The 25,061-nt window shown below is 57.3% G+C and overlaps 1 protein-coding gene across 2 annotated transcripts in view; it reads left to right on the top strand.

The window, feature by feature from the left end:
* Positions 1-13,800, top strand: part of Gtf3c1 (general transcription factor IIIC subunit 1) — a 64,718-nt gene extending 50,918 nt beyond the window's left edge. For both annotated transcript variants that reach the window (XM_076839801.2, XM_076839800.2), the window contains exons 26-37: positions 659-740; positions 1,941-2,053; positions 4,085-4,147; positions 4,679-4,772; positions 6,516-6,688; positions 7,538-7,825; positions 8,231-8,490; positions 9,405-9,694; positions 10,741-11,257; positions 11,572-11,623; positions 12,660-12,852; positions 13,280-13,800. In XM_076839801.2, coding sequence (XP_076695916.2) covers positions 659-740; positions 1,941-2,053; positions 4,085-4,147; positions 4,679-4,772; positions 6,516-6,688; positions 7,538-7,825; positions 8,231-8,490; positions 9,405-9,694; positions 10,741-11,257; positions 11,572-11,623; positions 12,660-12,852; positions 13,280-13,483 — 2,329 coding nt within the window. In that variant the 3' untranslated portion in view covers positions 13,484-13,800. The remainder of the gene's footprint in view (positions 1-658; positions 741-1,940; positions 2,054-4,084; positions 4,148-4,678; positions 4,773-6,515; positions 6,689-7,537; positions 7,826-8,230; positions 8,491-9,404; positions 9,695-10,740; positions 11,258-11,571; positions 11,624-12,659; positions 12,853-13,279) is intronic.
* Positions 13,801-25,061: the final 11,261 nt, after the last annotated feature.

Below are 25,061 nucleotides of genomic sequence, written 5' to 3'. Positions count from 1 at the left end.
GCTCTGGGGACCAGCACCTGCTGGGTTTTATTGGAGGTAGAGCTCCCTTGTGAAGCAGGTGAGGAAAGCAGGCTTCCAGGCCATGGCCCCACCAGCAGCCTGGGGCCACCTGTGGCAAGACAGAGGGGCCAGGTCACCTCAGCAGCTGCAGCAGGGCCTGCTCCTGGAAGGAGAAACGGCACAGAGCGGGTGTGAGCTGTCAGGGCCACAGCTGGCCCCTGACCCTCGGTTGATGCCCTTGTCCTTCCCTGGTGGCATCGAGGATGTGGGGCGGGGGTCTCAGCACTAGCGGGGGCTCTGTGCTTGCTCTCAGTCTCGGGGCCGCAGTGCTGGGGACTTTGGCTCCTCACTCCCCTGTGAGGTAGGACGGGTACCGAGAGCTTGCCCTGCCCTGCCCTGGGGTGCGGCGTCCTTTTCATCACCAAGCCATAAAGTGGAGTGGCCTCACCCAGGAGCTCGGGGACATTGCAGGGGAAAGGGCGGGTGGGGACAGCGTGCTCAGGAGAGTGGCTGGAGCCGCGGCCACCTTTGCTCCTGGTCCAGCCCTGTGGGGACCAGGCGGGAGCTCCCATTCTTGGTCTCCTAGTAGAGGACGGAGCGGTGACCACAGGCTTGAGCCGGGTTTGCCCCGACCTCACCTGGCCTTGCCTTCCCGCAGGGTCTGCCTGGCCGAGGTGTACCAGGATAAAGCGCTCGTCGGGGACTTCATGAGTCGGAAATGTGACTATGAGGACCCTAAGGTAGGCCTGTGGAGCAGGGCCCGTCCCTGAGGCAGGTGCTGGGTGCTGGCTGCCCCGGGCTGCGGGCCTTCTCGGGGTCAGCTGTGGCGTTCTCCTGCTCCCTTGGGAACCCTCCTGTCAGTCCTGGGGCTTGGGGCCTTGTTTGACTCAGCTCTGAGCATGGCTTCTGAAGGTGACCGGAGTCACCCTGCGCTCTGAATGCTGCTGTGCCGGGGCCTCTTGTAAGGAGCGTGGGGCGGCTCCTCAGAGGTCCCCCAGCCGGGCTCCCAGAGCCTCCCTGGGAACGTGCCGCTGTGCAGGGCTGCGGCTGCGGCTGGCGAAGGGGAGGTGTCTTCTCACCCAGGCTCAGTCTGCGCCTCCGTCCTTGAGCTAGCCCTGGGCTCCGCTGCGTGGTGCCCAGGAGCCTTGGGGAGGGGGCCGCAGCCTTCCCCTTCGGGAGCTGCACACAGTGGGACCAGCAGAGAAGCCAGTGGCCATGACAGCGCAGCAGCCCGCTCCCAAGGGCAGCAGGCACTGGGGCGCGAGGCCGAGCGGCCTGGTCATCCTGGTCGATGCTGGCAGCCGGCGTTCTGTCACACGTTCCTGGTCAGGTCCACACACCAGGGGAAGGTGTGGGCACAGAGAGGCCACCAGCAGCCTCTGCGCTGCAGCTCTTCAAAGGTGCCGAGCTCTGGACTGAGCCTGGGAAGTGGTGGGCCGGGAAGGCCGAGGCCACGAGGGAGGAGCGGCTGCGTCCTTCCTGCCCAGCCCCAGGCCCAGGGCCATTAGAATGGCCTATCTGGACGCCCTAGGGGTGGGCCGGAGGAGGAGCCACCTCCCATCAGGCCCAGCAGCCTGGCTCCCTCACCTCCAGCCAGAGGGGCCGTGTGGCAGGAGCCCAGGGGCTGGTGTGGGAGGAGGAGCAGGGGCAGCACCGGCCTGCCACCGCCTGCCAGGGGTCTTGGGGGATGTGTCCGAGCCTCCCCTGGGGCCGGGGACCTCCCACACCAGCTGGCACCAGGCCTGGTTTCCTAGTGCGAAGAGAGGAGTGTCTGCTGCCTCGTCTGCCCTGGCCTCCTCAGGTGACGGGTGACCGTGGACTTGGGGACGTGGAAAGTCAGGGCAGGCTGCGGGCTCCGTGTTTCTTGGGCATAGTGGCAGGAGTTGTCAGCGGATGCTCCTTCACAGAGCGGGGTTGACATGTCCCTCTCCACCTCACAGGTCTGTGCCAAGGAGTTCAAGGAGTTTGTGGAGAAGCTCCAGGAGAAGTTCAGCTCGGCCCTCAGGAACCCCGGGCTGGAGATCCCGGACACGCTGCGGGAGCTGTTCGCCAGGTGCGCCCTCGGGCTGGGTCTGCCTCGTCCTTGCCGGCAAAAGCCAGCGGTCAGCAGGACTGTGACGCCCGGCGCCTGCCCGGTGCGTTTGGCCTTCCCCGACCTCCACCTGAGCTCCTCTCGCGGGTAGCGTGAACCCAGGGCAGAGCGCCCGCTAGTGGCCCCTGGCGCCTGCGTTCCTCTCCCCCAGGCCTTCCTGCTCAGGAGATGCACTTTTTGCTGAGTTTTCTTGTTTTATATAGGAAACTCCAAAATAAGTGAGGAAAAGGGGGCGGTGGCCTTGGGGCTGCAGCCAGGTGCTGCAGGGGCTGTGTGCACCCAGCCCTGGTGCCTGGGGGGAGCGGGCATTCATCCATGAGATCTGGGCTCAGTGCTGCAGGCAGAAGGGCCAGAATCAGCCTCAGGTGCCTGAGATCCCAGGCCCTGCGCTTCCAGCTCAGCCTCTCGGATCTGGAGGGACACGCCTGGGTCTCAGCAGCCCTGCGGGGTCTGTGAACCTGAGGGTCTGTGAACTGGACCTGCTTCCACAGCAGAGTGCAGGTGCGACTCCCTCCCCCGCACCCGTCCAGAGAGCCCCCCGCCCTGCCTTTTGGAGCTTCTTCCTGTGTAGAGGTGACGCCCTCCAGGAGGTTTCTGGCCGGAAGCCGCCCAGTGTCGCCTTGGCCCCCAGCATCTCAGTTGGAGATTTCGTTCCTTCCTCCACTGGGCAGTGATTGGGGAAGTGTCCGCTGTGTGCCAGGTCCAGGCAGTGATTTGTAGTCATCAGGCACTGATGCGCATGAGCCGTTTTCTGGATTCTGTTTTGTTTTTGCAGTAACTTGTTCCCTAGAATTCCCCACGGCATGGTTGATGCTCAGTCTTAAGGTGGCCTATTGACCTCTGTGTGACTTATGTCCCCAAGTACTTTCAGTGAGGTTCTGGGCAGCTCCTGGTCCTAAACGAAGACAGTTGAAGATGGCAGAGGGGAGCTCACGGGCCCCAGGAGGACAGAGTGGGTTCAGTTGGAACAGCTGAACGCTCCTTTGACCCTGAGCATTTGATCCTGAGGCAGGATTGAAAGGGGGTCCGTATTTTTCCTGTTTGACTAAATGGGGGTCATGTTTTTCTGAAGAGGTGCTTTATCTTGGCAGTAGATTTGAGATTTTACCTGACCTTTCTAGAAACCAAAGGAATGTCTTGCAAATGGCTGTTTTTAAAGTCAGCTCTGTAACCCATTGGCTTGGTGTAAACAGCCCAGTGACACCACGTCAGCTCCAAGGGGCGGGGGCAGGCACCTGCACTGTGCCATCCACTCAGCGGCTCTCCCACATTTTTGTTGTCATTTTTGATCAATGCATGAGAGTTGCGGGCATTCACAGTGCTCCATGTGATGCTTTGCCACACGTCCACACCGTAGGAAGACCACACCACGCCCAGTAACATCCCATCGCTGTGTGCGTGTGTGTGCACGTGTGTGTGTGTGTGTGTGTGTGTGTGTGTGTGTGCGCGTGCGTGCGTGTGCGCGTGGGGGGGCCCTGAACACCTCTCCTGGAGGCAGAGAGAGATGGGCAGTGCGTTTTGGTAACTGAGGTCCCCTGCGTGCTCTAGGTGACAGTTCACTTCAGCGGTGGCCTGTGGTGCCCTCGTGGACTCCGTCCCTCCCCTTTCCAGTTCTGGGACAGTCACCCCCCTGCTCCAGCCCCCAGAGGGGCCTCTTTAGATCACTCCGGGTGTCCCCTCTGTCCCCCTCTTGTGCTTGTTTTCTAGTCACTGTGAGCTCCCAGCTCACCCCGTGTTAGCCATGCCCAGCGCACCCCTGCCATTCAGTGACCATCAGTGAGCGGACAGTTATCTCTCGTCCTCTCGGCCCCATTTCTAAACGGGCCTGGTGGATGGGCAGGGCATGGTGTGTCCTCGTGTCACTGTGTGTGCGGGGTTCACTCACAGTCAGTCCGACATCCCAGGCGGTGAATGGCCCCGCAAGCAGCCGCGGTTGCCAGGCCCACTGTCCTGTGCTTCTGGCCCACTGTCCTGTGCTTCTGTCCTGTGCAGGTACCGAGTCTTGGCCATTGGCGATGAGAAGGACCAGATCATGAAGGAAGACGAGCTTAACAGGTGAGCGTCGCTGCGCAGAGCGACCTTGGTCAGTGACCTGCAGCCCAGCGCAGGGCGCCCCCTGTTCTGGTGGCCTGTGTTCGAACACAGCCAGGCCTCCCGTGCCAGCCGTGCTGCACTCCTGCTATGTTGAGGCGTCTGCGGAGTTTCTTTAGCCCGCGAGGACGAAGATCCTTGCTGTCCCTGATCTCAGGCTCGCCCGCCTAGCCCTAGGATGGGCTCACTTTCCAGCAGAATCCTGTAGAAAGCCAGCGGGGCCCTGCGCCTGGCTCCACCCTGCGCCTGAGCGAGGAGCTGCTCTCCTGGGGAGAGAGGCTCACTGAGCATCAGAGGGAATGTCCTGTGAGCCATCCCAGGCTAGTCGCCCCGACCCACGAGAAGAGAGTTTTCCTTTGAAACCAGACAGTCACTAAGGCCCACAGAGTGCCGCTGGCCGTGCTCCCTGGGGCACACCGTGGGCACTTGTCACGTTCCCAAGACTGGACAGCAGCCGAGCAGCACCGGCCCTCATGCCTGTGGCCTCTCTTTCAGCGTGGACGACATCCACTTCCTGGTGCTGCAGAACCTGATCCAGAGCACACTGTCCCTCTCCAACAGCCAGATGAAGTCCTGCCAGTCCTTCCAGGTGGGCCCGCTTCCCCGGCAAGGGCCAGCCGGCTCGGCCGTCCCCCGCTCTCCTCGGCTGCTGGGCCTCAGGGCTCGACCTCCCCTTGACGTCCAAGGCCTGCAGCCAAGGCCCTGGTCACACACACGGGTCACAGGGCTCCCTCCTCCCAGTACCTTTCAGACGTGTGGAATGGGGCGGTACCACAGCCCCTGCCGCTGCAGATCTCGGAGCTGAGCCGCGCTGCTTGGAGCGGGCTTTTGACCTCTCACCAGGTCTCCCCGTTCTCTTCTCCCGTCTTTAAAGCAACCTCCAAAAGCCCTAAATATTTTAAATATGAGGTTTAGGCTGTAAATCTCATATTTAAAACAAAATTAGGCAGGAGAAGAAATGAGGTGTGACAACAAACTGGGAGAGTCACTGAGCCCATGGCACCTTTCCCCTCGGGCGCATGTGGAGACAGGTTGGTGGTCAGGTCCTTGGAGGGCAGAGCTCCCCCTTGGTGGCAGAGGTCTCCCGAGGACTCTGCTTCCTGTGGCTGGGGAGCAGGAGAGAGAGGGGCCAGTTCTGTTCAACCCACACAGAGCCTGGGAAGCAGGTGGGCTCAAGGCTCTTAGACCAACGTGCAGACCTGAGGTTCAGAGATGTCAGGACACATGCCCACGGTCACACAGCTCATCACACCAGGATGCCACCAGAGACCGCCAGGGGCTGTTCCCTGTACCAGTGCTGCCTGGTGATCTTCCCTCTTTAACAGTCACATAAGTGGATGCCCAGTGGGGCTCTTTGCTTTTGTGTCTGTAGACCTAAACCTCTACTGCTCCCGCCCAGACTGGAGTGGGAGGGCACAGTGGAGAAAATCAGGTCTCATTTCCTAAAAGTCCCACTGAAGAGGTCAGAACAGTGGCCTCCCAAGCTTAGGGTACCTCAGAGTCACCCAGAGAATTCCTGGAGCCTGTGTCCCCGAGCCCCACTCCGCAGAGTCCTTAAGGTGCAGGGGCAGGGCAAACAGAGGAGCAGGCCGGAGGGGCTGAGGCCTGAGCGCTAAGAAGCCAGTCGTGCTCAGGTTTGGGTCCAGCAAGTGCAAAGGCCCTGAGGTGGGAATGCTTTGACTTTTCCAAGGAAATTCAGGAGGACGGGAGGGGTGGGGACCTAGGGGTGGGCTGTAGGAGGAGAGGCCACAGCAGTGGGCACAGTCCCACTCAGGGTTCTGGTAGGGACTGGATGTTGCTCCTTTGTGGAAGGAGGCCACTCGGTTTTCCAAGCAGGGAAAGAGCGTGTGATCTGATTTCAGCACGAGAGGATCGTGTTGGTCGCTGTGGAGGAAGGTCCGGGCCCTGGAGACTCAGGTGGCACAGAGCAGGGTGACCAGTTAGCTAGAGGCTAACCTTCTCCAAGCCCCAGCTGGGGGCGGGGGACGCGACCCCTTTGCCTGGTCCCAGGTCCCACGCAGCGTCAATGTGTCCTTGCGCTGCGTTTCCAAGGCCTTGGGTAGTGGTGACCGGATCCAAGTGGTGACCACATGGGGCACTTGGGAACAGGGCAGAGGCTAAGGGACGGTGATGTCAGAACTGCTGCCACCTTGACTCCCAGGAACAGGCTTGGGGTGGGCAGCCCCCTCCTCTCCGGGCGCCTTCCTCCACTCGGGGGTGAGGGGCAGACGCGGGTCTGCGAGGCTGGACCGGGACGCCTGAGGGGTCCCGGCCCCGTGGCCACACAGCAGCGCTGGCCGGGCTGGGCCCTGCTGACGGCGCTGTCTTGCAGACCTTCCGCCTGTACCGGGAGTACAAGGAGCAGGTGCTGGTGCGGGCCTTCATGGAGTGCCAGAAGCGGAGCCTGGTCAACCGGCGGCGCGTCAACCACACACTCGGCCCCAAGAAGAACCGGGCGCTGCCCTTCGTGCCCATGTCCTACCAGCTGTCCCAGTCCTACTACAGGTGCGGCCCTCCGGACAGCGCCACGGGGGCCTCCACGCCTGGCGCCTGCCCTCTGTCCCCGTGTGGACAGGCCAGTGCTCCCAGGGCTTGTCAGGGTCCTGGCCACTTAGCAGTTCCTTTGTCTCCTGTCTTATCAGGTGGGGGCGGGTCAGTGTCCCAGCTGGGCATGGACCTCAGTCCTCATCCTCGAAGCTCAGAACCACGGGGCCTCCTGCTCTGCTGCCCTGGCCCTGGGCACTGGGCACCCTGCAGACGGGGCCATCCAGGAGCCCACTGCAGCGCTGCCCCGGGGCACACTCTTGGTGGCTTCACGCTATGGCAGGCACCACTGCCACCCCGCACACCAGGCATCGTGCCCACCAGCCTCCTGGCACATGCCTGGACGTCCCTTCAGACAGGCTACGGCTGGCGTCCTGCCCACGCTGCCCTCTGCCTGCCCCTCCTCCTCCCATGGCCTGTGTGCAGACGACGGGGACAAGGCCGTGGTCTCTTAGTCCTCCTGCCCCTTCCTCTGCTTTGGCTCCAGCCTCTTCCTAAGCCCTCACCCTGGTGGCCCTCGGCTCCTCTTCTTGGGGTGGGAGCAGGTGTGGGTGCAGAGTCCAGCAGGGCTGCTGGCCTTGAGCCATGTGTCCAGGCTGGGTCATCTGTGAACCGAGGTGGGGGCAGCGCGGCAGGAGGACCTCGGGTGTCCTCTGGCTGTTTCTACAGGGTCAGAGAGGCACGCTCCTGACAGGGACGAGGGCTGACCTCTGTGCGGCCCTGCAGGTGTGTCCTCTCCTGTGGGAGGTCAGCGCCCAGGGCTCTGGCCCGTCCTGGCCTGCGGGCCTCAGCCGCTCTCTGGTCTCGCAGGCTCTTCACCTGGCGCTTCCCCAGCAGCGTCTGCTCCGAGTCCTTCCAGTTCTATGAGAGGTTGCGGGCGGCCGGCAAGCAGGACCAGCCCGACCACTTCTCCTTCAAAGACCAGGACAGCAGTGACCCCCCAAGTGACATGGTGGCATTTTCTTTGGACGGCCCTGGGGGACACTGTGTGACCGCCCTGATCCTCTTTTCTCTGGGCCTGGTGTCCGTGGACGTCAGGATCCCAGAGCAGATCGTGGTGGTGGACAGCTCGGTGGTGGAGAGCGACGTCATGAAGAGGTGAGGGCGCAGCCGCCGCGGCCGTGCCCCCGTGTCCCCTGTTCTTGGGACTCGGCTCTGTGGTCTTCTGTCGCCTGTCCTTTTGCGCGGACAGATGGGCTGCGCTTCGCGGCTGTGTGTTTGGCCTGCACTGGACCCTGCCAGAGTGAGCAGGGAGCCTCAGGGGCTTCTGGGAGCTCCTGGGGACGGGCTCGTGTCTGAGGGCCTGGAGCCGACGTCCAGGGAGGGGTCTCTGCTGTGCCTTCCAGGGGCTCTGGTGCCTCCAGAGGTGGACACAGGAAGCATGGGGGGAGGTGGGGTGGCGGGTCAGGAGTGGCCCCGGTCCAGCGCACTGCCACAGAGGCCCGGGCGGGGCAGGGCGCAGAGGAAGTTCGGGTCCGGCCCTCAGGTCTCCTTCTCCCCCAGCCTGGGGAAGGACGGGGGCTTGGATGACGACGAGGACGAGGAGGAAGACTTGGACGAGGGCTCGGGGACCAAGCACCAGGGCGTGGAGGTGAAGGCCCACCAGGCCTCCCACACCAAGTACCTGCTCATGCGGGGCTACTGCGCGCCCGGCCTCATCAGCACCCGCAACCTCAACCCCAACGACAGCATCGTGGTCAACTCCTGCCAGGTCAGGTTCCGGCTCCGCTGCACCCCTGCGGGCACCCAGCTGGCGCCCAGTGGTGAGTGTCCTGCCACAGCGGGGAGCACGGGTCTGAGGGCACGTGCAGCCGGTGGGACCAGGAAGGCCCCCTCCTCACAGCCGCCTCAAGGGGCAGGTCTGGGGGCCAGTGCTCTGCGCCCTGGGGAGCTCACGCGGCTCCTGAGGGCCAGTGGCCACCGCCTGGACCTGCACCCTGTGCCGCTGCCCAGCACTGTCCTCGACCCCTTGCTGTGGGAGCTCGGCCCCCCGCCCCTGCACTTCGACCTCGACACCTTGGTTTTGTTCTGTTATCGCTGAACTTGAGGCTAGCTGGGCCCCTCCGTGCCCTCGGATTCAGGTGTCCTCTCCTGCGCTATGTGGAACAGGAGGAGGGCCTCCCCCACTTGCCTCCCCTCTGACTCTCCCCTCTGACCCTCCCTCCCCTCTGACCCTCTTTACGTGGTCGAGGGTGGGGGCTTCGAGGTCAGCCACTACCCACAGTCGAACCCGTGCCGGGTCTGGGGTCTGGACCGGCCGAACGTAGTGTGGCCTATGGACTGTGGTCTTGGCAGACCTCCTGTAGGAAGCAAGGGGAACTCGTCTGTCCACGTCTGGCTGGTGGGAGCCCAGGGGAATGTCCTGGAAGGGCTGCCGGAGGGGCACAGGGCACAGCAAGGGTCGGCCCAGGGCAGCCAGAGTCGCAGCTCCCTCCGAACCCTGGGTGCATGCTATTAAGTCTCAAGCAAGAGAGGCCCAGTGGCCAGGGTGGCCAGTCCAGGAGCTGTCTTGGGGAGCCCAGGGTCACGTATCAGGAGTCCGGCAGCCAGGGCTCCATGTCCCCCACAGTGGCCCCACGGCCCTTGGGGAGCAGGTGGACGCAGGGCAGGCCCAGCTGGGCCACCTGCGCAGTCTGGAGCAGGGCTCCCCGCGGGCTGACCCTGGTCCTCCTCTCAGGCTTCACAGCTGCTTCCCTGGAGGAGCTGACGGTGGGGACCTCCTGCCTCCCCGACACCTTCACCAGGCTCATCGAGCCCCTGGGGCGCGCCTGCGGCTGGGAGGCCTTCGCCCGCCAGGCGCAGCTGTCTGGGTACAGCCCTGAAGACCTGGCCGCCGCCCTGGAGCTCCAGCAGGCCGTGGCCGCCACCGGCTGCTTTGGGGTGGACAAGGAGAGGCTGAGCAGACAGTACTCGGCCCTGGAGAGGACGGCAGGGCTGCGCACCAGGACCTTGGCGGACTACATCCAGGTGAGCCGGGTGGGCCCAGGTGCGCCCCGCAGGTGTCTTTGCTTCTTGTTTTTAGTTGAAATTAGTCATCAACGATTAAAAATCAGGGCACGTTGTGAGAGCCCCTGAGCCTGGCAGCCCTGGCCCTCCCTGGAGCCGTGTCCCCACCCAGCTCTAGTGGCCCTGGCACTCCCCGCCTGCTACGCTCTCCCCTACCTGCCTGGACCCAGTGACCCTTGAACCCAAAGGATGTCACAACCGACAGGCCCCTTGGACAGGCATGTCCCCTGTGCTCGGTCAGCTGCAGGGTATGGGCCGAGGCCAGCGGAGCCGGGAGGACCCCATTGTGGTGTTGGTGTGGGGCGAGGCCTTGTGGCCTCCCGGGGTGGCGAGGCCTGGAGGATGGTCGGGGCTGCCCCAGCCTCCCTGGGGCAGAATGGAAGCAGGGGCTATGCCCAGAGCTCCGTAGACCCGGAGGGGACTCAGCTCCCAAGGCCCTGGTGGCAGAGCACAAGTGCCAGGTTCCACAGTCGTCAAAGGGAAAGGTGAGGCGGCTCCCTGCCCCCAGTGCCCTGCACTCCCCCCCCCCGATGGTGAGTGCCCGCTGCCTGTCACAGGCGCACGTGGTCTGACTCGAGCCTTGAGTCCAGGCTTGTGCTGTCATGAAGCCCAGCAGCCTGAGTTTGTGGGGTCTTCACATAATAAGAAGAGCATTGGCCCCACGCACCTGCTGGATGGATCCGGCACGCGGGAGCGGGCTGTGTCGGCCTGAGAGGGCTCTTGTCCCTTCACGGGAGGGACTGCTGCTTCTGTGGGAGAGCTTGTGGGACTGCGTGGCGCTGATTCCTTGGGACAGCCCGCCAGCCTGGAGGTCCGGGAAGCCCCCTCAGCCCTGGGGTGTGGCTGGGCTCCCAGGCCGTCACGCCTTGGCTGTAACGAGGAGCCGCTGCCCCGGGGCCCTTCCAAGGAACAGGCTGCCTGCCCCGCAGCTGGCGCTCCAGCCGGGGCAGCACACCCGCCCGCCAGGCCCATCCTGCACCCGCACAGACACCTGGCTCCCTCCCCAGGACCTCCTGGAGCAGCGCCAGGTGCTGGAGGTGGGTGGCAACACCGTCCGCCTGGTGGCCAGAGCCTTGGCCGGGCCCTGGCTCCTGCACTCCGTGCGACTGAGACACTCAGAGGAGGAGGCCCAGGCCCGCGAGGACAATCAGGCCCCAGCCCCGGAGGGACCCGCCAGCGAGGACAGTGCCCAGGAGGAGCTGGCCGCGCCCTCTTGCAGCCCCCAGGGCACCAAGAGGCGAGCCCGCTGGGCCAGTCAGGGCAGCGACACAGACACCGAGGGTCCCCTGAAGTCCCCGGCAAAGAGGCCCAGGCTCCAGGACGTGCGCCTGGCCACCAGCCCCAGGCCCGGGGCAGAGGAGGGGGCAGAAGGCCAGGCCCTGGCTTTGCCCCCAGCTCCTGAAGACACGGCTGCCGGGGGGCCTGGGCAGGAGGACCAGGAAAGTGTCGGCGGCCCCAGCGTCCCAGGCCAAGAGCAGCCGAGCTGTCAGGCCCAGCTCCCGGGGGGCTCTGAAGACCCCAGAGGTACGGCTTGGCCCCAGCCCCGGCCTCACCCTTTCACAGTCCAACCTGGGGTGGGTCCTGCTCCAGGGTGGCTGCTCCCTGGAGCCCTGAGCTGCGCCCTGGCTGGGCCTGACTGGCTCCTGAGGGGGTGGAGGTGTCTGCTGCCCCTGCCCCTGGGGCCTCGGGTTCGTGCTGGGTCTGCTGGACTCGCCCCCTCCCTCCTGGTGTGCACTGCGCACCCCCAGAGTGCCGTGGCTGCTAGGCATGGCACCTGGGGGGCAGCCATGGGCTCCCGCTCTTTAACCCTCCCCCCCCCCCCCCCCGTCTCCCCCCAGGGCTCTCGGAGAGCTCCATGGCCAGCAGCCTCTCCCGGACGCCTCGGGAAAGGTGCGTGAGTGGTTCTCTCCCGGGCCCTGGGTGGGGGAGGCCAGCAGGGCAGAGTTTGTCCTTGGGGACAAACCAGGCAGGTGGCACAGTGTCAGTGGTGAGCATGGCCTGCGGTGCTAGACCTCGGCTCTGGTGACCTGCACAGGCAGGAGGGTGAGGGCAGAAGTGCCAGGCGTTGTGGTGCTGTGTCCACCTCCTTCCAGAATGCCCACGGCGCTCTTTGAGAAGCACAAGCCAGGCACTTCCACATGAGCGACCCTGGGCCTCCTCACAGCCACAGGTGTCCTCGTCACTGCTTTACGGATAAGAAATGAGCCCAGAAGGGTGCTGCCGGTGCCCAAGGTCACACAGCCCTTGGCTGACCACATGAACCAGGGCTCATCCCCCAGCCCAGGGTAACCCCGCCTCAGGGATTTGCACCTTCTGTCCCAGGACCACTGTGCCCTGACCCGAGGTAGCCTCGCCCTGGGAAGGCTGCACCTCAAGCCCGAGAGCAGCCCCGAGCCCACACCCAGGTTCCCAGAAGCCTCCAGAAAGGCACCTTGCCCGGCGCAGCAGGGCCGTGTTCCTGTGTCCCAGCTGCCAGGGCTCAGACGCCACCCTCCCCAGCCCCACCAAGGCTCCAGACCCAGGGACCAGCTGGAAGGGCCTGGCCCTCTTGGCCTGTTGCCTTCAGGGCCCGGGTGGGGGCAGAGGCCTCTGCTCCAAGGCAGTGCTGCAGAGTCCTGGGCAGCCCCTGGGCAAGGACAGCCCGAGGGGAGGCGGCCCCAGCCCCCTGGCCTGGTGGAGCTGGGAGACCCGAGTCCTGACCCAGGTCCCTCCTGCCAGCGTGGAGTGACAGAGGCCAGGGCTCGTTGTGGCCTTAGTGATGGCTGCAGCCAGGCAGGTCCCCCGTTGACCAGAGATCTGGGCCTCCTCTAGGCAAGAGGGAGGGGAAGGCCAGAGAGCAAAAGGTCCCAACCTCATGACCTGGGCAGGCGCCATCTCCCTGCAGTCAGTGACCTGTGACCGAGCTGTCCCTCGCTTCCCCCCTCAGGAACTGCGAGAACATCTGCTTCGTGGGCCGCCCATGGCGCGGTGTGGACGGCCGCCTGAACACCGCCGTGTGCAAGGGCATGATGGAGGCCGTGCTGTACCACGTCATGAGCCGCCCGGGCGCGCCCGAGAGCTGCCTGCTGCAGCACTACCAGGGCGTGCTGCAGCCCGTGGCCGTGCTGGAGCTGCTGCAGGTGCGGGCCGCTCCTCCTCAGTCTCCAGGCCCCACCCCGCCCCAGGCCCCTTGGCCCTCCTGCGCCCACAGCTCCCCTGGGGCCACCGGGGACCCTCCCTAGGAGCCCTTGGCCCCTGCCTCCAGAGGGCAGCGCGCCCGGACTGGCCAGGTGGCTGCCCTGCTCCTGCCCCTCCCCCAGAGGGAGCTCCAAGTTCCGTGTGAAACTAGTGGACTGTCCAGCTCAGACAGGCCAGGAGGAGGGGCTGTCCATGGCAGTGCTATGGGTGCCACTGTCCAGGAGGCGTGTCTGCTGGTGGCCCCACCCCTTGCCCGGCCTCGGCCTCCCACTGCGGCTGCCCCTGTGGAGGGAGGACATGCCCCACACAGGCCGAAGGGCCAAACTCTTGGGTGGGGCCAGGCCTCGACCTCCTTCTGCTCGTCCCCAGGGCCTGGAGTCCCTTGGCTGCATCCGCAAGCGCCTGCTGAGGAAGCCCAGGGCCGCCGCGCTCTTCTCCAGGCCGGTGGTGGAGGAGGTGGAGGCGCCCGACGAGCACACCACGGCCTTCTACGAGCCCACGCTGGACTGCACCATCCGCCTGGGCCGCGTGTTCCCCCGGGAGGCCAACTGGAACCGCTGGGCCGCCCTCTAGGGCTCCGCCGCCATCCACCACCGCCCACCACCGCCTCGGCCGCAGACCTCGCAGACCTCGAAGACCTCGCGGCTCCAGCCAGGCCGGGTCCCCTCCCCAGGACTGGACTTACCAGCTTGGGGCTGGAGTGGACCCCGCAGGCCCAGCGGGCACCTTGCCCCCAGCCCCCAGCCTGCCATGGCCGGGGACTGCAGGATAGAGAGGAGGCCCCGTAGGATTTGGCTTTGATTTTTTTTCTTTCAACCTCTTTTCTCATTTAGAAACAAGTCCCCTGGCATGAATTTATTTATTTTTTAATTAAAGTGAAGTCAAACGTGTCTGGTTTTATGTGTTTCCTGAACAATTGTTGATCCCTGAGGGGCTCCCTGCTTTCAGCTGTGGACTCAGGAAGAACTTCCCAGGCAGAAGAAGGCCCCCGGGCCCTGCCCCTCCCTGCCCAAGCTGTCCCTTCACAGGGCAGCTCCCAGTGCCCTGCCAGGCATGTGAGAGGGATTCCATCCCTTGAAGTTCTTTTTTTTTTTTTTGGTACTGAGGATTGAACCCAAGGGTCCTTCACCACTATGCCCCATCCCCAGCCTTTTTTTTTAGAGACAGGGTCTCACTGAGTTGCTTAGCACTTCGCTAAGTTGTTGAGGCTGACTTTGAACTCACGATCCTCCTGCCTCAGCCTCCCAAGCTGCTGGGATTACAGGCGTGGGCCAGCGTGTCCAGCTTGAAGATCTCTTATTCTGACATTTAAATTATTAGTTGCACTATTAAAACAAATTCAGATTTTACACATTAAAAAATATTAGATTTCTATCTTCTCTTGAAAAAAGTGAAAATTTCTAGCAACTTGCCTCCTGATAGGACAGTCTGAGGTGGTGAGTAGAGGCTGCGTCCAGTGGGTGGGACATCCTCCAGGTGACATCCACAAGGCCAGCCCCTTGGGGAGACCACACTGGCCTCTGATCTGACCTGACCTAACTTCCATCCCTGTGTCCATTCTCTGCAGGCCCAGGGCCTGTGTCGCTCCAGGCCCTGCTTCAGTGAGGGACGAGGAGCAGGAGGACTGGACTCCAGGGGAACCCTGCACGCCAATCCTTGGTCTCCTAGTTTTCATTTTTACTCTAGCATAAAAAGAGAATGTTCTGTGGGATTTTCTAAGGAGATCGGGCAGGAAAATTAACGTGATCTGCTTTACAAGCAGGAAACACTGTACGAACCCTCACTGTTTGGAACGCAGCCCGTGGTGGGAGGAAACGGGTATGTTTCAGCCGTGACAGGAAACACTAGTTGACACTCAGGTCCCAGGGACCGAGTTTTCTATGTGCCTGAAGGAGAGCCGGGGACTCTGAGGAGCCTGGGCGTGCCACACAGCACCTTCGGCACCACATCTCCTTCCCAGTGCGTCCTGGACAAAGGCCAATTTGGACTCATGTTTGGGGAAGCAAGATGGAGATTCAGGGAGCAGAGATGGGCGTGGTGGGCGCGGCTGGACACTCCGACACACTCCCTTCTCCCCGACCTGTCTACCCACCCACCTGCTTATCCATCTGCATGTCCTACTGTAATGCCAGATTCATGGGACCCCAATAGACCTCCAGGAACCAAATCCAATGCAATCACACAAGAGTCTTTATTGCAAGCTTGAGCCTGGACTCAACCATTTCCGGCGCAGCGGTCCCAGGGAGTGAGTCCCAGGGAGTGAGTTCAGTGAGATTTTATAGGTTTTGGGGGGATACTCTATGCGTCACAACATCACACAGCAAATCATTCCACACCGCGGGAAAGTCAAACAACAGTTCTTAACATTGATTAGCACATTCACTGGCGGGAACAAGTTGGGCAGGGGTGATTGGCTAGTACAAGAGGGGGATTCCTTTGAACTGATTGGTTTAGGCCACGAGGGGTGTATGTGCTAAACTATGCCCAATATATTATCAACCACCATAAACTACTGGGGGGGTCATCTGGCATCCCAGGTATTTTCCCTGTCTCATGCTGATTGGAGGTTGCTAGGGGTTACTATAGGTCCACACCTAGCCTGAGTCAGGGACATCTGGCGCCACAGACCTCTCCTGTTATTTACAGACGAACAACTCAGCAGGGTGGGTATGTGCCTAGGAGTGCTCTGTGGGTTTTTCCAAGGACAAGGGTTACGCCCCCTTCCTTAGGACAGGCCTTGAGGTAGAAGCTGCTGTTATTTATTTATTTTCCAAAATGGAGTCACATCAGTTTCTCATTCCCCCTTTGTCTGGAAACTTGGGGACCAATCATGGTTCCCTCAGTTGGGGGTCTATTTGGGCAGGCCCTACATCTTAGTAGGATTCTCCTTCTGGGTCTAGGGCTTGATAGTGGGTATGCAGAACCATCATCTGAACTGTGTTGACTCTGTCCTTGACAGAAGCCACTAGCTTGTTGATGAGTGGTCCTACTAAGGTTGACAGTAACCCTCAGGGGACATTCCTCAACTTCCCAGACTCACTCAAAATTGGCCTCCTGACTCGATTACCTATCTACACTGTCTATCTGGCTTTGTTCCCCCTCTAATTTTAGGAACTCCTTATTGCTGTAAGGAGAAGGGGCGACGGCTCCTTCTGGCTGCTTCAGAGCTGAGAGGAGGCGTCGAACGTGAGGGGGCTCGACAATGTGGGGGACATGAGTTCCCTTTTAGAGGTCAGTTGGGTTTGAGGTCTGGTTGGGGAAGAACAGGTTGTAAAGTCATCTGGGGATGGGTGCTTCTATGAGAAACAAAAACCCTGAGGACTGAATGAATGTTGCAGCAGCTGGAACATGTCACTGTACAGAAGTCCCCTCACCAGGCTTTACCATCCCCAGTTACCAGGACTGTAAACATGACATTTAACTTTTAGGGTTACAGATGTCCTTCCCCTTAAGATACAGCTTAATAAGTTAATGTCATCTGATCTTGCAAAATCCTTTTACTAGTATGACCTCTGGGTCTGATAGAGAAACCTTTAATTCTGTTACTCGGGGCTGGATATTCATACTAGCAAACACCAAGCCTCCCTGTGTCGGTTAGGAATATCTGTGGGCCTTAAACTGAAACTGCTCTGGCAGTTCCTCTTGATGGTTCCTTTTGAAAGTTATCAGGCATTCCTGCCTAAAGTCTCTTCTGTAGCCTCCAGTCTTACTTATTCTTGGGGGCCAACACAAGGTGTTGACCTTAAGTTACGTTTAACTATTTATTATTATTATTATTTAAAATGCCCAGGAATAGCTGTGTTTTGGCTTTGACTGTCTTTGCTAGGTGTTTAAGATGAAGCAGTCAAACTGACTTTTGTTTCTATCTATTGTTAACAGTCAGCTGAGTTTCCCTGGGAGTCCTGGGGGAACTTACAGCAGCTTCTCAGTTCTGCCAGTGCCATTTGCGCTAGGATGGGTCCAGGCCTTGCTTGACCATGTGGCTTCCCTTGGAAGAAGCATCAGGGATGTCTCCCTTCTCTGGTGACCCTCCTCTTCACAGCAAGTGCACTGATTGGCTCTCCTTCTCCAGTGGTCTCATTAACCTCCCTGATAGGGAGGTTAGGTGGCCCAGAGTTGCAAAGCTCTTTAGAGAAGTCCCCTGTTCCCTGGATTCAGACTGACTCAGAGGGCCAGAGCCAAATATTGTTTACTTGGCCCTTTTAATTTAACTTTAATATTAAATCTTCATCTTAAACATCCAGCAAATCAAGTACTGGGCTTTAATGTCTCTCTCTGTATCCTGTAGGTGATAACTTATTATCTTAAATCAACCCAGGTTGTGTGTTCTTAAAGCAGTGCCTCTGCAAAACATTAACAGGCAACCTTTAGACCATTTATAAGAAAACTGGAAAATAAAACTAACAAGAGTAAAAACATATTTAGTTCGTGTAATAGCTACCTTGAACTTTGGCAGAGTTATACATCATATCCCCTGTTTGAGATCCTAGTAATTTTAACAAAAAACAACTTTTGGACACAACTTTAAATGTACTGAAATCTGGCCTATTTCTTTTGTAGTCATTCTCACATGTAGTGAGATGGGACACAGAGCCTTATCTCAGGTAAGGCGGGGCTCTTCATAAATCTTAAGTAAAGTGCTGTATTTCTGAAGCTGATCTTTGCTTTTTAAACATCATTTTAGAAAGCCTACATAAATTGTTGTTCAAGTTCACATGAATATTAACTAACACAATATAATATCACATCTAAAACATGAATTAAAGAAAGGCTGAAAGATTTTAACCTTTTGTAGAAAAGTAGCAAAGTACTTTTGTGTTTTACAATATTAACCTTTACACAGATTAGGCTCTCGTTAATTTAAAAATACATTTAAATTGTACCTCAGTGTAAAAAGTAACATGGAACTTTACATATCTTTTTGATAACAGGTCCAGTTACAGAACATCAAATGATATACATAAATCTCCATCATGTTTTTCTTTTAAGCCTAAAATTACCATACAACCTTAGAACACCAGCTTGATAGAATGCTCTTTTAAAGCTTCTGCCTTACAGACTTGTACACCTGGGAGATGTGAACACCTTAATAGCACACGATTACATTGATGTTTCTATATTAACCAAGTTCAGCTTTTAAAGACATAATATAGCACAGTTCTCTAAAATAACAGTTCTCGTTTAACCAGCTGTTTAATTCCTTTAAGATTACTTGCTCTAGGAACAAGAAACAAAACTTAATAAATAACACAATGTTGTGGTAAACTAATATTTTAAGAAATCTTTGTCTTTTTAACATGTGACTGATTGTAAAGAAACTTACACAGACTTCTTTATCACTCACTTAAGCTCTCTTATTTACTTCATCACATAAAGACTTTCTTATCCAGGAACCCTTGTTTCTCTTCTATTAAGTAAGATTTCCATACCTAGAACCTTCTAATTTCTCCTTTCCATCTGTTAACCTCCTATTCTGTTCACATTTTGAAACAATCCTCGTAAATTTCTGAATTTAGGCAGATTATTTAATTTTAATAAAAAAGAAATACTTGATTTTACTTATAGTACTCTTAATTGGAACAGTTTAAACTTTTGAGCCTTTGTATAAAGAAATCTTCTATAAACCCTTGTATATAGAATCACATCTGTTTACCATTTCATGAAAACACAACGTCTAAGTATTAGGGATGACAAAGCAACTTTATACCTTTTTTCTTAATTTACTAACTTATGAAAACATCAATAATGTAACCCAATGCAATTCAAGGATTTAAGAGTGCTCAATGGTATATTTAACATTTAGCATTTTAACCTTGTAAATCAGATATCTAACAAAAGTACTAATAAATGAGTAATCCCATGTCAAATCTACTTATTTTATCAAAAGTTTATTGAACAGTGTTAGCCATTTCTTCCTTGTTGAAGAAAAGTCCTAGAACCAAAGCATATCAGACATTTCATAGACATCAACATTTTATTAGGTTTTTTTGAACACCTAGAAAAACTTGTAAGCTTACTTTTAAAGACGTCATTATTTTCATCTGTTTACCCAATTTAAATTGAACATTTAAATCACGCGAATCAAAGATATTTGGATCCTTTTTTAAAATTTTTATTAGCGTTCCTCATATATCTGCCAATTTTCGTATCATGTGCATGATATATGGACACACGCACACACAGACATACAACACATAACACAAGTGTGCACATATAACACAATAGTAAAGGCCTTGTAGCTTACTCAGGTGAAATCTCCATTGCAATGTTTAAAAACTCCACAGTTGATCAAAAATAGAACTGATCAGAAAAACATTAACCTAGGTCTGTAGGATCAAATCATGAGTTCAAAAAAATACAGAATCTAAGAAAAGCAAGGGTTCTAGAAAAAAATGACCGGCCAGTAATTAGTAAATACCATACAATTTACTTTTTGGTTTAGTCTAGTGTGAGTTCAGGTAAAAGACACCCTTACTCCTTTTTCTTATTTTTTCTTGAGCCTCAGATGAGTCTCCTACTGATCTCACAGGCTTCTTCTATTGCATTTCAACATAAGTCCTGGCTGAGGTCTGGAAGGAGCAGGGAAAACTGCTATTCTGAGCAGAAACCTCATGCCTAAGGCATTTTAACCTTAAGTCATGATTTTCAGATTTGGGTGATGAAAATTATGATGCAAGTTGAAGATACAATTCACAAAATTTCATACATTTGCATCTTGTTTTGCCAAAGGAAAAAATTTCTTACATTAGAAAAACTTGCTCACACACAACTGAAAACAGGATCTTACTTGATGATATAAAAGCTACCATCAGAAGAAATCCCTTCAGGATCATTAAACCACTTCCTTTGTTCTGAAGATCCTAAAGTAGTATTAAGTTACTTTAAATCACCTGAAAAACAATTCCAAAAGAGAACCACACACTACCATCTATATCCAAAATTAAGCTTTAGAAATTCCCAAGACTGTTGCTATTCAATGTCATTCCAATCAGCCAGACCAACGTCCCAATCCAACACTTTCCTTTCCTAAATCCTACACACTGAGGGGAACAGATATCATGGCATGATTTACTATCCTTGCCCAAATTAATAATGCGCTGGTACACCCAGTGACATCTTCCCTGGATACTCAATTCAAAAATTGGTGAGAAAACTGAATGATTGGGAGTTACTTGCCAACTTGGAAGTAGAGTTCTTTAGTTTTCCATCCTAAGTATTTAAGTTCTCTGGCATGAATCATCTGAAATCATAAACTAAACAATTACCTAAACCCAACTTTTAACTCCAAGATTGTGCAATGCTTCAAAAACCCATTCAGATACCAGATTGTTACAGTAAAACATCTTTTAGACACATTCAGCCAGAATGTGTCTAAAAGATCCCCAGGAAACTATCTATAACATCAACACATCATTGCCCATGTCTTAAAGGGCCAGAAACAAACAAAGACACAGGACAGACAGAAAGGAGCTCCAGACTATGGCCGACAGACAGGAACCTTTAAAACAGGCCAGAGGAGAGAAGAATCTCCCCAAGTTTCCAACTCCCATTTAATTATGACTCCTGCCCAGTGGCACCATGGATGTCCCTGTGAGTGGACCAGCTGTTCTCACAGAGGGGCAACCAGAAGTGTGGAATCTCAAGGGTCTCAGTGTGGCGACTTTACTGCCTTCAGTGTCCCTCCCCCCAGAGGGACAGACAGAGGTGGAGCCATCCTTACAGTGCAGGGAAGGAAGGAGGGAGTTCCCCGAAGCAAAAGGGGCTTCGGCAGCTGCTGGGAGTCCCTCAGCCCCTCCTTTACTTACAGGATCAGCTCCTCTGGTTCCGCCCGACCCAGGCACCAGGCTCGCTCCCTATCTCCTGACTTTCCAGTAGTCAGCTCTCAAAAAGTCCATTTTTAGGCTTCCCCAAGAAAGCGGAGTGGGGGCTCCTCTAGAGTCCCCCCTGGGGTGTCAAAATTGGTAACTGAAAATTCGGTTCCTATCCTCGAAGCCAATTAATGCCGATTTAATAATGAGGACAGGGTTTTGAGAAAAAGAAAAAGGGAGGTACTCAGTTCTTAGACCCCAGCAGGCACTTCCCTCTGCAGTGGTGCCCTCCAGCCAACTAGGGGGGGGAACACTGCCTCCCGAACCCCATTTAACGAAGGGGGTAAAGCTTATCCAGGTTCTTTAAAATGCAGCTCAAAGGGGTGTGAGAGGTGAGAACAGAAACGCTGGTGGTTCTAGTGACTTTGGGTCCCTTTCAGGGAAGCGGGAGAAGCACACCAGCGACATTTTCAGGCTAAAATTTGGCTAAAGTCACCTCCACACATCTCAGGCAGAGCGGAACTTGGGACGCTGCATCTGCCCAAAGTAAAACAATGCCGTCACACTTAACAGACACAGACAGACACACAGATTCCCTCAGACGAGAAGATTGAGGGAGTGTCCCCCGCAAGTTGGGGTCTGGGATGTCTCTCAGGAGCCCCGGCTGCGACCCTACGGTTGCAGAACACAGATTGTACGGTCCCATCTGTAGTCAGAACAAAGCAGACAACAGACACACGAATAACAAGACTCACGGGTGTTAGACTCTCCAGTTCGGGGGTCCTGGGGTCTGGGGAATCCCGGATAAGCCCCCAGATGTTATGCCAGACTCATGGGGACCCCAGTAGACCTCCAGGAGCCGAATCCAGTGCAATCACACGAGAGTCTTTATTGCAAGCCCGAGCCTGGACTCACAGCCGTTCCCGTCGCAGCCGTCCCAGGGAGTGAGTCCCAGGGAGTGAGTTCAGTGAGATTTTATAGGTTTGGGGGGATACTCTATGCGTCACAACATCACACAGCAAATCATTCCACACCGCGGGAAAGTCACACAACAGCTGTTAACATTGATTAGCACATTCACTGTGGGAACAAGGTGGGTAGGGTGATGGGTTAGTACAAGAGGGGGATTCCTTTGAACTGATTGGTTTAGGCCACGAGGGGTGTCCGTGCTGAACTCCATGGTTTCCCAACATGTTACCAACCACCATAAACTACTGGGGGGCCATCTGGCATCCCAGGTATTTCCCTGTCTCATGCTGATTGGTGGTTGCTAGGGGGTTGCTATGGGTCCCCACCTAGCCTGACTGAGTCAGGGACACCTGGTGCAGCAGACCTCTCCTGTTATTTACAGACAAACAACTCAGCAGGTGGGTATGTGCCTAGGAGCGCTCTGTGGGTTTTTCCCAGGACCAGGGTCACACCCCCTTCCTTGGACAGGCCTTGAGGTAGAAGCTGCTGTTATTTATTTATTTTTTAAAATGGAGTCACATCAGTTTGTCACTACCACCCACCCAGCCAGCCGTCCACCTGCCACCCGCCCCCCCCCGGCCATTCAGCCGCCCACCCCCCAGCCGTCCCTCCACCCTGCACCACCCACCCGTCCGAGAAAGCCCTCTGTCCCCAGCTGTGCGCGGTGTCTGCAGGAACCATGGTGGGGTGGCCACGAGCTGAGTGGCAGGGCCAGCAGTGGCCATGAAGAAGGGGGCCCAGGGGCCATGCTTGGGCTGGAAGGGCACTTCAGAAGGAAAGATCCGCTGAGCACTGACCACACTGAGGTCACTCAGGAAGGGCCCAGAGGTCGGCCCGCTGCCCATCTGCACCACCAGAGCAGGCCTAGCCGCTGTCACAAGCTCACACAGGGGACCTCTCCTTCTTCAGCTATTTTTCCTTAAACACTTGTCAGGAGCCGCCCTGGAGGCCCAGGCCTTGAAGCCCTGACCACCAGGTTCCCAACACTGCTGCCCAGTCTGGCCGGGCAGTGCCAGCTCGCAGTGACTCGGGTGTCACCCTCCGGATAACAAGGCGTGGCCCCAGGCGTAGGCCTCACCCGCCACCCGCTGGGGTTGAGCTGCAGTCCCCTGTTCCTTTGTAGCCCTACCCCTTTGCCCCTGGGGGACAGAATGTTCCATGGAACCTCCCCTCGTGTGTGAATCCCGGCACCTCTCTCTCTTTCCAAGGACCCTTGAGGTGCAGAGCCGGCTCTGAGTTGGAGAAGGAGCTGCTGTGAGGTCACCTGCGTTCTTGGTCCTTTTCCTAAGTCACTGGGACAGTCAGGCTTTGTGAACCAGCGTAGGTCTCCAGCTGGGACAGATGGCATAAACAAACGTGGGTGGCTCCCGTGCAAACCCAAAGCCTGGCAGGCTGGAGCCCCCGGGTGGGCGCTCCCGCCCAGGCCCCTCCCAGGCCCCTGCACCTGTTTACCCGGGAGACGCAGCCACGAGGCCCCTTTCACACCAGGCTCCCATCAGCGGTCAGCGCTGCCCACCACTGGCTCCCTCGCACGCCTGCACCCACACGGGCTGCAAGACCGCAGAGTGGCCCAGCCTCCCGACCACCCATCCTTCCCCTGGGCCCTGGACTCACTGCAGCCGAGGTTTTCCAGATGTGCATACACGAGTGGGTGTGTGTGTGCGCACGTGTGCTCAAATGCGTGCATGCAACCAGGCTGCCTAGTGAGGGCTCCCCACCCCCGGGACCCAAGGCGGTTCGTCCACCCACAGGGCAGAAGTCCCGCTCGCTGAACCCACCTCAGGTCTCCATGACGACTGCGGGTCCCCTACATGTACAAGCACCCGGCAGAGGCTCCGGAGCACCCCCTGCCCCTGGCCAGCACAGAGCCGGTGCCACTTCCTCTGCCATCGACCAGTTCCAGTGCCCGGCAGCAGGGGGCAGCAGTGGCCCAGACTGCTCTTTCCCTGATGGTCTGGGGGCCAGGCACCCGCAGACCCAGCCATGGCCCAGCTTCCGCAGCTCGTGCCGGAGCCAGCAAAAGACGTGCGGTGCAGGGGGCGCGTGTGTCAGGGAGACGTGGACCAGGCCAGGGTGCGACCGCCGGAACCAGGGACCGGGCCGCGGCAGGTCCCACGAAGCCAACCCAGACCCCGTCCTTCCACTCCCCAGGAAGGCGCGACGGTTCCAGCTGCTGTGGCCTCTTGGTTGTCCTTGTGGTCCACGGTTTGTACTTCTTATTCCTTCACTGTCTGGAGAAGTCTGGGCTGAGGAAGGGAGGCTGTAGAAGGGAGGCTGAGGAAGGGAGGCTGAGGAAGGGAGGCTGAGGAAGGGAGGTTGAAGAAGGGAGGCTGAGGAAGGGAGACTCCTGCTCCTGAGGGGGCATCTGGGCCTTGGCTGGCCACAAAGGCTACGCTGCATTGTGGGTGCAGCCAGAAGGGGCGCCATAGCCTGGGGTGAGGAGAGGCTCCCCTCCAACCAGAGGCCAAGAGGGGTGCAGCAGGGGAGTGGGACCAGGGGACCCTGGGCGGTCACGTCTCCCCCTGTGCCTCCGTTGCCCAGGGACAGGGAATGAAGGGCTGGCCTGACTGGACCCTCTGTCTCTTTCCACAGGAGAAGACAGGACACTGGGGCACGTCCCGGCTGTGGCCTTGCGGAAACTGCTATGGTGGGGTGAGTCCCAGCAGGTGATGTTGGGGCAGCTCCTTGGGCCCCTCCCAAGAACTCCCTGGGGAGGGAGCAGGGAGCGGCTGGGAGCGTCCCCAGAGAAAACTGAGAGGCTCAATCCTGCCCCCAGGGTTACAAAAGAGGAAACTGAGGCTCGGGGACAGCAGGCACCTTACCTGGTCACTTATTACAAGTGTCAGAGTTTGGTCCCTGTCCCTTTCGATTTTTTGTCCCCCTACTGTGCTGGGGTCAGCCCCAGGGCCTGAGACATGCTAATCAGGCACTGAGCTACCACGGAGCCACCGAGCTACAACCCCCACCTCTTGGTCCCTTTAAATATGGTCCCTCCTTGGATGGAAATGAGTTCTCCTCGAAGGGAGGAAGATAATGCTAGGACACTTTCTGCTGCCAGCAATAGGAACCCACCCCAAACCAGCTTTAGCACAAAAAGGGAACATATCAGCTTGTTGCCTGAGTCAGGATAGGCTGGGGCGTGCTGCGTAACAAACAGCCCTTGTGCTGCGTAACAAACAGCCCAGCTCTAGCCACTTCAAACAACAAAGGATGGATTTCTGCCTCACGAAAACATCCAGTGCAGGTATACTGGGAACACTGGTCCTCGCCTCTTCAGGCAAAGACCCTGGCTGATGGAGGAGTCACCATCTCAGTCACCACTGGTCACCGACACAGAGGAAAAGCACTCTAGGGGGCATTTTGATTATAGTTAG

The sequence above is a fragment of the Callospermophilus lateralis genome, chromosome 19 (genome assembly GCF_048772815.1).
Source record: "Callospermophilus lateralis isolate mCalLat2 chromosome 19, mCalLat2.hap1, whole genome shotgun sequence".
Classification (NCBI taxonomy): Eukaryota; Metazoa; Chordata; class Mammalia; order Rodentia; family Sciuridae; genus Callospermophilus; species Callospermophilus lateralis.
The sequence above is the reverse complement of the archived record's forward strand: the minus strand, read 5'-3'. Positions and strand labels throughout refer to the sequence as shown.